The sequence below is a fragment of the Myotis yumanensis genome, unplaced genomic scaffold (genome assembly GCF_028538775.1).
Source record: "Myotis yumanensis isolate MYYU_CA2020_CCGP unplaced genomic scaffold, mMyoYum1.0.hap1 SCAF_3, whole genome shotgun sequence".
NCBI lineage: Eukaryota > Metazoa > Chordata > Mammalia > Chiroptera > Vespertilionidae > Myotis > Myotis yumanensis.
The window spans coordinates 27526236-27541665 of NW_027223754.1; the positions used below are offsets into that span (position 1 = coordinate 27526236).

A 15430-nucleotide genomic window follows, 5' to 3' on the forward strand; every position below is an offset into this window, starting at 1 on the left:
TACTCTTCTTTCCTTCCTTCCTTCCTTCCTTCCTTCCTTCCTTCCTTCTTCCTCACCCAAGGATATTTTCCCATTGATTTTTAGGGAGAGTGGAAGAGAGATGAAAAGACAGAGAGAAACACCAATGTGAGAGAAACACATCAATTGGTTGCCTCCTGCACAAGCCCTGACCGGGGCCCAGACCTGGGAGGAGCCTGAAACCGAGGTACATGCCCTTGACTGGAATCGAACCTGGGGCTCTTTGATCTGGAGGCTGACATTCTATCCACTGAACCAAACCAGCTAGGGCCCAAGTACACTTTCCACAACCAAAATTATGGTGGTCCTCAAAGGTTATGATAATTACCATGTTGGGTTTCTTCTCTTTTGGGTGATTTGGAAATGAAAGAGTGGTAGAAGGCTAGAAACTAAATTGTAATGGGGGTAGAAAGGATAAATGCTGAGTAGGAGAAAGTGCATTATTTTGCAGATGTGCATGAGTGAGGGCATGTGCATACGTGTGTGTGTGTGTGTGTGTGTGTTGGGGAGTATTTACAGAATTTAGAGATATTCTCTGTCAGATAGTGGCTTCATATTTTTGTCTAAATGTCCACCTCCTATCTTTATAATCTACCCTATTTCCTTTGCCATTGGCTTAAGTTTAAGCTTTGTATAAGCTACAACCTTAAGAAGCTAGAAAAAAAAAAGAAAATTAAATCCAAAGTATAAAGAAGGATGGAAACAATAACAATAAGAACAGAAATCAATAAAACAGGAAACAAAAACAATATGGACAATCAATGAAATAAAAAGTTGATTTTTTAAAATAAAAATTGATAAGCCTCTAGCTAAACTAATGAAGAAAAAAATAGAAGATACCAATGACCAATATCAAGAACAAAAGAGAGAACATAAAGACGTTAAAAGGATAATCTATACTAATAAAAGGGTACTATGTTAATTAGACTTGGAGACCTTCTGGGAGACCTTCCGGACAAAGCCATGGTGGTGGGGCCAAGGCAGAGGCAGAGGCAGTTAGGGGTGATCAGGCCAGGAGGGGAGGGCAGTTGGGGGTGATCAGGCCGGCGGGGGGGTGTGTGCAATTGGGGGCGAGCAGGCCAGTGGGGGGGGCAGTTGGGGGCGAGCAGGCCAGTAGGGGGGCTTTTGGGGGGGAGCGGGCTGGCAGGGCAGGCAGCTGGGGGTGATCTGGCCAGAAGTGGGGGCAGTTGGGGGCAGTCAGGCCAGCAGGCAGGTGAGCAGTTAGGAGCCAGTGGTCCTGGATTGTGAGAGAGATGTCCGACTGCTAGTTTAGGCCCAATCCTGCAGGGATAGGGCCTAAACTGGCAGTTGGACATCCCCCGAGGGGTCCCAGATTGGAGAGGGTGCAGGCCAGGCTGAGGGACACACCCTGCTGTGCACAAATTTTGTGCACTGGGCCACTAGTCTATACCAATAAAAGGGTAATATGCTAATTAGACCGAGAGACCTTCCAGACATCCTTCTGGACAAAGCCATTGTGGTGGGACCAAGGCAGAGGCGGTTAGGGGCAATCAGGACAGGAAGGGAGGGCAGTTGAGGGCGAGAAGGCCAGCGGGGGCAGTGGGGGGCAAGCAGGCCGGCAGGCAGAGTGGTTAGGGGTGATAAGGCAGGCAGGCAGGTGAGCGATTAGGAGCCACTGGTCCCGGATTGTTAGAGGGATGTCTGACTGCCAATTTAGGCAGTTGGACATCCCCTGAGGGGTCCCAGATTAGAGAGGGTGCAGGCCGGACTGAGGTACACCCCCTTCCATGCATGAATTTCATGCACTAGACCACTAGTAAGAAAATAATATGGCCCTAGGTGGTTTGGCTCGGTGGATGGATCGTCGGCCTGTGGACTGAAGAGTCCCTGGTTCAATTCCAGTCAGGGGCACATGCCCAGGTTGTGGGCTCAATCCCCAGTATAGGGTGTTCAGGAGGCAGCTGATCAATGATTCTCTCTCATCATTGATGTTTCTATCTCTCTCTCTCTCTCTCTCCCTTCCCTTTTGAAATCAACAAAAATATATTAAAAAAAGAAAATAATATGAATTTTATCCCAATAATTTTGACAACATAGATGAAATGGACAAATTCTTTAGAAGCTCATTCAAGAAGGAATAGGTAACCTAAATAATTACATAGATGTATATATTATATGTTATTATTACATATAATTGTGTTTTTTAAATAAATTGAATTTGTAATTTAAAATGTTCTCACAAGAAAACTCTAAGTCCCGATAGCATCATAGGCAAATTATACCAAACACTTAAGAAAGAAATAATACTTATTCTATACAAACTCTTTTAGAAAGTGAAAAAGGAGAAAACACTTCCTAACTCATTTTATGAGGCCAGCATTATTTTGATACTCATTGCAAGAAAGAAAACTACAGCCCTAGCTGGTTTGGCTCGGTGGATAGAGCATTGGCCTGCGGACTGGGAGGTCCTGGGTTCGATTCTGGTCAAGGGCATGTGCCTTGGTTGCGGGCGCATCCCCAGTGGGGGGGTGTGCGGGGGGGGGGGGGTGCAGCTGATCGTTGTTTCTCACTCATCGATGTTTCTGGCTCTCTGTCTCTCTCCCTTCCTCTCTGTAAAAAAATCAATAAAATATAAAAAAAAAAAAAAGAAAGAAAACTACAGACCAATATCTTTGATAAACATAGGTGCAGTAATAGTAAAAACAAAGCAAATTGAATCTAGCAACATATAAAAAGTATAATTTTGATGAAGTGAATTTTGGCTTCCACCCCCAAAACTCACACACCATGTTTTGTGTCTATATTTAGAGATAGGAACTTTTAAGGGGGCTATTAAGGTTAAACAAGGTCATAAAGGTGGGGCCCTATTCCAATAGGACTGATGGGAATCCCTATAAGAGAGGAAGAGAGGCCAGAAGTGTGCACACCCAGTGGAAAGACCACGTGGGATCACAGTAAGCAGTTGGTTGCAAGCCAAGAAGAGAGGTCTCATTAGATACCAACCCTGCTGCTACCTTGAGATTGGCCTTCTAGCCTCCAGAACTTAAGAAAATAAATTTCTGTTGTTTAAGCCACAAAGCCTGTAGTATTCTGTTGTGGCTGCTTTAGCAGACTAATACGATAATATATCATGATCAAATGAGATTAATCTCTGGAATATAAAGTTGGTTTAACAGTTAAAAATCAATCAATCTAATTCACCAAAATTATAGCATAAGAAAGAAAAATCATATGAATATCTTAATAGATGCAGAAAAAGCATTTGAGACCAGCTAGTTTGTCCTACAATTCAAATAAATTCTGACACTATCTATCTGGAGGTAGCCTCAGATCCAACCCGTTAAAGGGCTCCATCCTTACAGAACTAAGGGCAAGACTGCTGAACCCCCAATTCACCCACTTCAGAAATCTCAAGTGAAGTAGGCCAGGTTGTCATGTAGGCTTTTGACTGACAGCCTATGAATTAGGGTTTCCCACAGTCCTCTCCTCAGGTTTAATTAATTTCTAAACCAGCTCACAGAACTCCAAGAAATAGCTAATTTACTAGATTATTAGTTTATTATAAAAAGGATTAGCTCAGGATTAGCCAGATGGAAGAGATGCATAGGGCAAGGTATGGGGAAAGGGCAAGGAGCGCCCATGCCCTCCCTAAGGGTGCCAATCTCTCTGAATCTTCACTTGTTCCCCAACCCAGAAGCTCTCTGTCCTTTTGGGATTTTATGGAGGTGTCATTACACAGGAACAATTGATTAAATCATTGGCCTCTAGCCCCTCTCTCCTTCCTGCTGGTCCAGGGGGTGAGAATGAAACTTCCAACCCTTTAAACCTGATACTGGTTCTCCTGGCAGCCAGCCCCCATCCTCAGATGCTGTCCAAAAGTCACCGCATTAACATAACAAAAGACAATTTTATGCTCTCATCTATTAGGAAATTTCAAGAATTTAAGAGCTCTGTGCCAAGAATTGGGCTAAGACCAAATATATATTTCTTATTATAAATCACAATATTACAACATTTAAAATTGGTGAGTTTTACAGTATGTAAATTATGCCTTAATGAAATTGATTTAGAAGAAAAAAATTCTTTTCTCCAGAGTCCTTAAGGTACATATATATGAATCAGTAGACCAAAATACCTGGGCTCACAGAACTTAGAAGGGAAATGACTCAAAAAGAGTCACTCTGTCAGAATTCAGCCTTTGGAACTTGTCACCTTTTGCAGGTAATTCAGCAGTTATGTGTGGAATGAAAGTAATGGGAAATGGGGGGAGAACTGATAGATCTCTCTCCTTTCATAAACAAATTTACAGAAATTTTCAAGTGTAAAAGTTTATAATACAGTAGGTCCTCGGGTTATGTCAGAGATCCGTTCCTATGGCGAGGCGTAATGCGATTTTTGCCATAAGTTGGAACCCACCTACATAAGCACCTACGTCACTCACATGGAGCACACACACAGCAGTAATGAAGTGAAACAGTAAAAAAATTTAAAAGAAAGATAACAATTCCTGACCTTTACTTGTGGTAAATAAATAATAAAAAACATAAAGCACATATGTACATACATTGAAATGACGGAACTTTTTTTTTTTTTATAAATAAATGGGAGATGGCGACGTAACCACGAAACGGAGTACATCGAGTCCAATGTAACCCGAGGACTGTCTGTACATGCATTTTGTGGTGAGAGTTCTATTCTAAGTCCTCCTACTTATTTGTTGACAGTTTTACCAACATTGCTGCCTGTAGAACCACTGAAATCAAAGAAATTCTTAAGCAACATGTTATTCCCTCCCCAAATAAGAATCCATTCTGTTCAGTCATTCATGCATGCATGCATTCAGTGAACATTTGTTGCGCACGTCCTCTGTGCCAGGCAATACACCCTGTGCTAGAGAAAAAAAAAGTAAATAAGATGGGTCTTTGTCCTCTGGAGAGTGCTGTCTAGTCTGTGTTTCTTGGTGTCCCAATTCAGAGCGTTGAGAGATTCAGGGACTTGCCATTGTCACCAAAGACATACCAGAAAAACTGAGGATTGTGGAAATAAAGACTGCTTTTAACGGAAAGTTCTTTAAATCATGAATGCTGGGATTTTGCAAGTGGGAAGGCCAATCTTTCCGATTCATCGAAAAGGAAATAAAGGCCTAAGAACAAGCAGATCCCATCTCATGGTTAGACAGTAAGCAAGCTGAGACTTTGTCTCCTGACTCCTGGTCAACATTTAGGCAGCCCACGGGGTCCTCTTCATTGTCTCCCGTCATCACTCACTGCAGAGCAGCTGTGTCAGTGCTATAATGTCCTCATGGAGGGATGCCAGGGTAAATTTACAACTCAAACACACCCAGTCATTGGTAATTTCCATAGGTCATTTCTACTCTCAAAAAATAGTTTCAGTGAAATGCTTATTTCAGCAAAGAAATGTTTTTATATGGAATCCCCCTTCAATACTGCTTTTGAAACAATCCCTTTTCATGCGCTGAATAGTACTCAACTTGTTTGTTGAGGGAAATAGGGACTTTTTCCAAAATATTTTCAGCATTTATTTTGGAAAAGCATGTTCTGGTGCCGTGGGAGAATGCAGATAGGTTTTCAAGTGTGAAGTAGAAAAGCATCTGTAGCACACTAGCCAGTTTGGCTCAGTGGATAGAGTATCAGCCCTCGGACTGAAATGGCCCGGGTCCAATTCGGTCAAGGGTATGTACCTTGGTTGCAGGTTCCCCCCTCGTCGGGGTTTGTGCAGGAGACAACCAATTGAATCAATCAATGTGTCACTCTGTCTCTCCCTCTCCCTTCCACTCTCTCTAAAAATCAATGAAAAAAATATCCCGGTGAGGATTGAGAGAGAGAGAGAGAGAGAGAGAGAGAGAGGGAGGAAGGAAGGAAGGAAGGAAGGAAGGGAGAAAGAAAGAAAAGCATATGTAGCTATCTAGGTACCTATGTAAAGATTTGGTTTTGTGTACAGTGGTTGTCAATACATAGTCCTGTACTAAAAAGCTTCATATTCTCAGAAAATTAAACCAGTGTGATCATATGGAATCTTTGGACCAAACTTTCATTTGTCATTTATTACAAACCTTGTGGGAGGTAGTACTGTCCAATAGGATGCTATGGTGATAAAAATGTCCATTATTTGCATTGTCTAAATATAGGAGTCACTTGAAATGTGGCTAGTGAGACTGGGAAACTAAACTTTTTATTTAATTTTATTTTAATTCATTTAAATTTAAATTTAAATGGCTCTATGTGGATAGAAGTGATTGAACTGGACAGGACAGGACAGTATAAGGAATAGGTAATAAGAAGTGTCTCAATATTCACAATGTGGTTGTGGTGGCCTGGACTAGATGTAGATGTAGGATTATTTTTTTCAGTGATATCTGTCCCCAAGGGTACCAAACATTCAGAATCATCACCTCCAAACATATAAATCTGAATTGGAGGTGATTAAGTCTATATCTAGAGGTACAAGAGATAATGAAATGTCCGCGTAAATATATGTACCCATGTATCTGTAGTGAGAAAACAAATGCTATGGCTGAAGCTAAAAAGTGTAAGAGGATGGTGGAGCGGGGCTCTTTCTGTCTCAGGTTCTACTAAGGTGTCAATGCAACAGATATCAAAGTGAATGGGAGACAGACCTCCATCCCATGCGCAGATTTTTAAGGAAATGGTCCGGAGACCCTGTTCCACAGTCTTGGATCCCACACCACAGTCAGATCAAAGCAATAAAAACAGGTGAGCGAATGAGGAGAGTGCGAGGGGACGGTGATGAGAGCTGTTGCCTGGCTCTATTATCCATTAGGGGTAAAAGGAGGTGTTACTCTCCAACCCTAAGCCTAGTGAAGGAACTTAAAGTGACCACCTAGAGAACTTTTAAATTGTTCCCTGTAGCTGGAAAACACTGAGCATGGTGGCCTCACTCCTGCCCCAGCAAGCTCATGGAGAAGTTCCTTCCCAGGAAACTGCCTGTGAGAGTTGATCAGTGCTTTTGGGGAAGCGGGGAGAGCCCCTGCTCCCTGGTTGGGATTAGCCTGCACGTCCAGAGTGCCTGAAGCATGGGACAAGTGAGTGTTTCTTGTGGTCTAGATGTGGGCCATGTGCCAGAGAGTTGGACTATAGTCTACCTTCTGGGGCTTATCCAATAAGGTGGGCTGGAGAGAGAGACTCAGCAGGAAGAGGAGGTGTCCACTGGGTACCTAGGGCTGCAAGATCAGAGGACATTACTCATCCTCTCTTTGCCACTGCACACCGCCAGTTAAGCAGGAAGAAGATTTAATAATAGGTCATGTTTGGACTGGCTAGTTTAATTACTGAATTGGCACTGTGTTTAGAGGGCCTGTGAGTGAGCTGAACAGCTTCTGGGCCTGTCAAATTGTCATATAATGCCAGGGAAAACTTTCTCTCCCTAAATGGAGAGATCATAAAGACAGTATTGGTTACACCAGGACTGGGGTTTATTCAACATCATGGTTTTAATACATATATTGATTTTATTAGATTTTTCTTGTTAAAATTGAAGATGCTATGTTTGGTAGTTACTTTCTTTTGTAAAAAAATTAATTAATTATAAATTAATTAATAAAGAGTTCATTTTTATCATCCTGGAAACATATATTAATTAAATATATTTTTAGTTAATTCTAGAAGTAATAATTTTTGCCAAAAAAATTAGTGAACAGATATTAATAACCAGGTCAGGCATAAAAATATAGGTTGAGACAAAGTGAGAAATTGCTAGAGTTACAGGCATACCACACTGTCTTCCATTCTTCTTCAAAATAACAGAATATGTGGATAAAAAGAGAAGTGATTGCAGGATGTAGGAAGAGGACAGTACGGAGAAAGTGCTAATTGAAAATGTTAGAGAGGAAAAAGTTTCATGTAGGAATAACTTGAAAATATTCCATTAAAGAACACCTATTTGTTCTCCTCCTACTTCACTGGCTGCTCCCTTTCAGTCTCCTCTGCTGGTTCTCACTCCCTAACTTCTCAGTGTCGCCTTGGCCTCCCCTCTGTTCTCTTTTCCATCACTCCTTTAGGGACCGCATTTAACGTAATTGGTATAAATACCATCTTTACTCTGACTCCTAAATTTATAGCTCCAGCACCAGCCTCTTCCCTGAATTCTGATCTCACATACCCAACTGTTTACTCAGCACTTCAGCCGGATTAAAACACACCTCTAATTGAACATATGCAAATCTGAGGGCCTCATCTCCCAACCCAATCCTGCTCCTTCCATCGCTTTCCCATATCAGTTAATGCAACTCCATCTTTCTAGTATTTTACCCCCAAACCCTTGCTGCCTTCCTTGACTCTTTCTCTTACACTCCCCATCCATCAGCAAAGCCTGTTCCCTTAGCCTTCAAAATATGACCAAAATCTGAACACTTTTTACCACTTCTGTTGCTACCACCTGGCCTAAGCCATCATCATCTTCTCCTTGGTCTGTTGCATTAGCCTCCTAATTCACTTCCCTGCTTCTGGCACATCATACAGGGTGATCCTGGTAAAACATAAATCAGATCATATCACTCTTCTGCTCAAAATCTTCCAAAGTCAGTTAAAAGCCCAGATCCTTGCAATGCATTACAAGACCCCACACATCACGTCTCTTACTACCATTCCTCTCACTCAGTCCCAGGCACACTGACCTCTTTGATGCGACCAGAACCCACCAGGCAAGCCCTCACGGCCTTTGCACTTCCAGTTCATCTCGTATCTGCATGGTTCCTCTCTCACCTCCTTTAGGTCTTTACTCAAATTTCACCTTCTTAGTGTAGTTTTCTCTGAATACTTTTTACAACCATCTACTCCCACCCATGCCACACTCCTTATTCCTTACCCCCTTTCTTTATTTTTCTCTAAAACACTTATTACCATAAAATATCATATTTATTAACTAATTTTGCTTATTTTCTGTATCCCCAAGCTCATTAGACTCTAAGCTCCATGAGGACTGGGATGTTTTGTTTACTGCTGCAGTCAGTAAACTATACCAACACATAGAAAATGTTCAATAAATATTTGTCAGGCACCTAAGCACACGGACCACATTTTTCTTTGTTTCTTGTTTCCTAATCATCTTATCCATCCAGCATTCAATCAGTATTCAGCAGAGTGAGATGTCATGGTGAATTTTGTCTTAGACATAGCCTTTTAGTTGTACCTCGGGCTATTGAAATTCAAGTACAGTGTGATTTTAGGTTGTTGTATAATGAGCTGAAAATTTGTTGTATATTTAACTTGAATATTTCTACCTTAAATAATGGCAATTTTCAATACACTACTATTTATTGACTACCTACTATACACCAGGTGCCGTTCTAGAAGCTAGGAATACAACAAGATTTAATGTTCTCTATTCTAGAATATTAACTGTTTGTATGCTGTTGGTATATGATTTATAAAGCATCCTATTTATACACTGAAGCACACATAAGAGCCCTTCTAATTGAAAATACTGTAAAGTTTAGAGTTCTTTCTGTATTTCAAATAAAAACTTAAAAAAATGGATATTCTAAGACCCTTGGATTGCCTGAGAAATTAAATAATGAGGCATGAACCATAGAACAAAGTAAAAAATTGTTTTCTTTTTGCTCTTTTGACATGAAATAACTAACATATATGAAAGAACAAAACTCAAAAAATATTAATAAAAATGAGTTTCAAAGTTGAGCATTGAATACTAATCATTGCACAGAGAACCTTGAAATGTCCTGAAATCCTACAGTTCACATATGAAAGAAACTTGAGAAGTCTTCCCAAATTTGACAACACACTGAAATTATTTTCAATAATGAATGTGAGGCAGGAACTTTTCTAAAAAGTCAATAACAACAACAAAAAACCTTTGATCAACTATGCCAGAGAAAAGACTGGGCTATCTTTGTATTGTACCAATAAAAAAGGATATTTCAGAATCATTCTACCACTCCACACCCACTAGGATGGTGATAGTAAAAAATATAGACAATAATAAGGGTTGGTTAGCATGTGGAGAAATTGGAACCTATTGTCGATGGGAATATAAAATGAGGTAGCCACTGTGAACACAGTTTGGCAATAAAGTTAAATAGAATTACTTATGGCCTGAAAATGGTACTGCAGGTATATACCTAAGAGAAATGGAAATATAATATCCATGCAAAAACTTGTACAAAAATATTTATAGCATCATTATTCAGAAGAGTCAAAAAGTGGAAAGAACTCTGATGGATAGATCAATAAAGTGTGGCCTACCCATACCATGGAATATTATTTGGCAATAAAAAGAAATAAAGTTTTGATACATGCTGCACATGGATGAGCATTGAAAACATTGTGGCAAGGGAAAGAAACCAGTCCTAAAAAAACCACATAGGATGTGATTCCATTTATATGAAACGTGCAGACAAATCCATAAAGACAGAGAGTAGATTAGGGGTTGCCAGGGGCTGAGAGGGTTGAGGGAGTGACTGCTAAGGGTATAGGGTTTTTTTGGGGGATGATAAAAGTTTTCTACAACTGACTGTGGTGATGATTGCACAAAAACCATTGAATTGTTCCCTTCAAATTGATGAGTTGTGTGGTATGTGAATTATAGCTCGATAAAGCTGTTTAAGAAAAACTATTCCAAAGGAGTGATCAAAAGTGTGCAGCCAAAACACATTGGGGGAAAGTGTTGAAGAGGTATTTTAGGGGGTTAATTAATAAAAATATTTTGAAGGCAGTGAATAAAAAGGTGTGATTTTTCTGGAGTTGGTGATGTGTGAAATTTGTCAACTTTTATGAATTTGTATTTGAAAAGATTTCCTCCATTCTAAATAAACATTCAGTTTTGCACCAAAGAAATAAATTATTCCACAATCTGTTATTTTAAACTGTTTTTTAGAAATAGTAAGGATTAACTGTATGCATGAGTAATGCATGAGGGAATTTTAACTTCCACTTCAATTCTTTCAACCTCCAGCACCTGACATCTTGCCTACTTTATAGTTTCTTTCTTTCCTCACCACAAACACTAGGCTCATGGGCAGAATGTGGGGAGGAATATAGTGCTGTATAGACCAGCCCATGCCTCTGTTACAGGCTGCTGTTCAGCGGGCCTGTGTGCCTCCTTCCTCCTTTTACCAAGGTGGCCTTTTGTGTATTCTGACACTGAACTTGAGCACTATTGTGATCATTTGAACTGGGTACATGGGATCTCTGGGAGCTAGATTAGCAGAAATGGGGATTCTTACTCTATTTTCAATATTTTAAAAAGCCCAACAATACTTATACACAAAATACACTTCCTTTGTGATGAAAATGAGGAACATATTCTATTGCTTGCTTAATTTTTGAAATGCCCCTTTATTGAACCACTACTATGGACCAGGAGCTCTACATAATGTGTCATGCTAATCGCAATCCTGCACGATATCATTATCCTCATTTTATAATCAAGGAAACAGAGGCTCAGATTACAATATCTATTCCCAGGTCCCTTAACTAGTAAACTCATATACATCTAGGTCCACTCTGCCTCCTATATGAATAGTTATGTGTGGGAATAGTTGGTATAATTTTAGATTCAGCTTAAAATCCTTTAGGAGATGTTGGTAACTTTTCCAAAGGCCACCAGGCCCGTGGTCAGGTCCCAGGTAGGAACTATTTGCCTACATGTTCTTACTCCTGATTCCTTGTCAACAAAATCATGAGACCCCAAAGTTCACAGAAGGCTGGAGTTTATTAGGAATAGGCAAACAGGGATTGTCTTCGGGGGGTGTTTCTGGAAGGATGAAGGTAGACTTTATAAAGGAGAAATAGACCCATGTAACTGGAGTGCTTTAAAACCTACATATCTGACCAAACTGCTGCTCTCGCAGGGAGTGCATGGACTTAGATCATTGTTCAGAAGGTGGAATGAATTTGTATACATTCGTCCACACCCTCATTCTGGTTCCCATGGTAGGCGCCACTGGCTGACGGATAGATGCAAATGGGGCAGTCAAAGCAGAGGTTGGAGACTCACTGTATCCAGTCCTGGTGGGCTGGTTCCTGGGGTCATCAAGGAACTTGACTCTCCATTTCCAACTCAAAGCTTGGCCATGCTGGTCATTTCCCTTTATTTGGGCATCTTTCTGCTGGTCACAAAAAGTAAGTCTAGTCTTCGTGACATTAAAGCCGTAACACAAACACACCACAAGCACCATGCAGCCGGGCGCTTGGGGTTCCACCTCCAGGCGCTTAGACCCGGCAAAGGGTGAACTGGAAGGTGAGCGCTCTTTGATTGCAATGGCCCTTACGGTCTCCGGACCCTTTGCCGGAGGAGGGCGCCTTTCCAGACCCTGCCTCCACCGCCCACAGTCAGGCGAAGAGACTTTCTCGGGACCAGCCTGCAGGGTGGAGGTGGGCGCTGGTCCTCCCATACACTCCAGTTACATGGGTCTATTTCTCCTTTATAAAGTCTACCTTCATCCTTCCAGAAACACCCCACGAAGACGCATCTTTCGTGGGTCGCCCGGGGAGCTCCCTGAAGAGGCAAAGCACCCCACGGACCCGGGAGGCCGCCCCACTCGCGGCCTCCCTCACGTGGCCCTTCTTCGGAGGAACCACCGTGGGAAGAGGCTCTCACTGTCCTCGGGTGGGAAAACTGAAAGACAAAGCAACAGGCAGCTTCCCGCCCGCACGCGGAGCGCCAGCGCCCGGAGGCGGCAGAGGGACGCCCGGCCCCCTGCCCATCCTCGTCTTCCCCAAGCCGCCCCCTGGTCCCCCCTGGTCCCTCCTCCTCCCCCTCCGCCCCCTTCCACTCCCGGGGCTCCGCCCTCTCCCACCCCTTCCTTCCCCCTCCGCCCCCTCCGATCCCCGGGCTCCCCGGGGCACCGCCCCCTCCACCCGCTCACCTTCCTGGCGCTCCTCCCCCTCCGCTCCGGTCCCAACCCTTCCTGCCCTCTCCCCCCCCTCCGCCTCCCTACCCGACTCCGCCCTCCTGCCCCCACCCCCGGGCACCGTCTCCTGCGCCCCCTTACCCCATTCTCCCCATTAGTCTCCCTCCTCCCTCCTCCGCGCCCTACCCCGCCGCCCCGCCCCGCCGCTGCCCTCCGGGCCCGCCTCCCGCCCCGCCCCCACCACAAGCCCCGCCCCCGCGCTGACCCCGCCCCCCGCCGCCGTCGCTGGGCACCGCCGGGGCCGCGCGGCAGCCTCCGCTAGGGTGCGCGCCGCTCTCCGCCGCCGGGCTCCTCACCCGCGCCCGTCGGCAGTCCCGGGAGCCCGACCGGAGCGCGCCGGCTGCCCGCCCGCCCGCAGTCGCGCCCTGAGGCTCCCGGCCGGCGGCGGGCCCGGCGCGGGCGATGGAAGATGGAAGGAAGAAGTGCCGCGGTGAGCGAGACCCCGGGCCGGGCGTGTGGGGCCGCGCGGTGCTCGCGGGCCGGTCGGGTCGGGTTCGGGGGGCTTTGTCGCTCCCCAGGTCTCCAGGGTCCCCGGGCCACTCGCGTTCGTGCCTTCGGGGCAGGGTCTGGAAGCGGCTCTCCTTTTGCTCGTTTTTCCTTTGTGTTTGTTGGAAGCCGAGAGGGGTCAACTTTGTGGCGGGCGGGCGGGGGGTTAATGCACCCTCCGCTCGGAGAGCCGGGCCGGGAGGGAGTTCTGGGCGCCCGTTCTTGCTTCATGGTCAGAAGCAGAGCCCCGGGCCGGACCCCAGGTGCGGTGGTGCTCCGCGGGCCAGCTCTTGGATCCAGGGGCTCTCACGTTTCTCTGTCGGGAAGAAAAAAATCCACAAACTTGCGCTGAGAGGCAACGGACGATTATTCGGTCTCGGTCTCCTATCCCCGGTAGCTTTTCAAGACGTTTCATTCTTTTCCACATGCATTTCAGGTTATCCGTTGTTTTCAGCTATGCGTTGTGGCTGGCAAATGCTGTTCTGAGATTTAAAAAGAAAAAGATGACCCTTTAGAGGACCTGGCTTCAGCATGTTGTCGGCGACTTAAGTCATACACGTTTCGTTTTACCGCCCCCCTGGACGGGGAAGGGTGTTCAACAGGGTGTAAGGAGGCAGAGGATACCATGGCCATTACGATTTCATTTTCCAGAGACCGGTTTGCCCGACGGTGGGATCCAGGATTTCCACTCCGGAATAACTATTGAGCCGGTGCAGGTGTTGGTGCGGGGACCAGGGAGATCTGGAAAATTACTCTAAGTGGGATTCTGGGAACAAATGCTTCAGTTCATTAGCTGTAATTGAATATGATGTGTGCAAAGGACTTTGCACAGCCCCATAGCCAGGTGAGCGAGGCAGGACGTCTGCTGTCAAGGAGCTCGCTCTCTAGTCGGAGAGACTTTTGCAGAGGTTATGACTGAGGAACCTAGAGGAAGCAGAGGTGCTGGCCTAAGGGCTGGGAAGTCCTCTGAGAGGAGCTGGCAGTTGAGCTGCATCTTCAGGGGAAGGTTTGGCTGGCTTTTGGGGAGTAGGGGGAGGATGTTCCCTGCTGAAAGAAAGGACATGCACTCTCTCTTCTCTTCCAAGAAATACTTTATCATCCTCTCTTTTCTAAGAGGTGTTTTTTTTTTTTTTCTTCTTCAAATCAAGAGGTATTTTAAAAAGTCAGTGAATTCCTCTTTGGCACCTAAAAAAATGCAACATACTCAGCAGAACCAGCAAAACTGCAAAATGAATTTATACCTTCCCAACCAATTTTTAGTGGTTGGATGCATGTCCTTCTACAGCTTTCTTATATCCATCCACAAATCATGTTTCAAATATAGGGTGTGGGGCAAAAGTAGGTTTACAGTTGTGAATATGCAAAACAGCTTTGTTGTATTATCATTTATCAATTACTGTATTATTTTCTGCATGAACAACTGTAAACCTACTTTTGCCCCACCCTGTATGATTTTTGTCTGCTTTGGTAGATATTTCACTAATGTATCCTTTTTGTGCTAAACGGAGCAGATTGGTACCATGGAAAGCACTTGGACTAGTAGGTAGGACACCTGGTTTATAGGTTTGGTCCCGGACTGGGTGAGTTTTTGCCACTCTCCTGGGGAAATCATTGAACCTCTGCAGCTTAAGTGTTCTCTACAGGATGAGGGGATTGGGTAGATGCGCTCTCAGAGCCTTCTGGATCTAGCACTTTATGGTTTCATGCCTAAACATGTATATGCATTACTTATCCAGGGATACATTCTTACTTCACATTCTGAATATCTCTCACTCAGTTTGTATGTTTTGTGAACAGATCAGCACTTTTTTCTTGGCCATTGAGTGTGGGAAAGTGATTAAAGCTGCAAAGCTAAAATAACCTTATTTTAAGGTGAAATTCCACAGTTGAATGTTTTTTTTAAAAAATGAAAGCATAAGAAGCTTGATTCGAAAATCTGAATGTATGTTGGCTTTAAGAAAAGTTTTGTTCGTACTGTTCACTTTATTTGTGACCAAAGAATAATACATACTTTGCGATGCACATTGTACTCAAGAGATTCTATTTTGTTTAAAT

General features: G+C 43.9%; 1 protein-coding gene across 2 annotated transcripts in view; it reads left to right on the forward strand.

The window, feature by feature from the left end:
• Positions 1-15430, forward strand: part of PSD3 (pleckstrin and Sec7 domain containing 3) — a 429912-nt gene that overhangs the window by 55043 nt on the left and 359439 nt on the right. The window contains exon 1 of one of the 2 annotated variants that reach the window (XM_070408520.1): positions 13219-13319. The exons of the other annotated variant lie outside the window; for it this stretch is intronic. Within the exon in view, the coding sequence (XP_070264621.1) occupies positions 13299-13319 (21 nt within the window). The 5' untranslated portion in view covers positions 13219-13298. Of the gene's footprint in view, positions 1-13218; positions 13320-15430 lie in introns of those variants that run through there. 2 annotated transcript variants of the gene reach the window in all.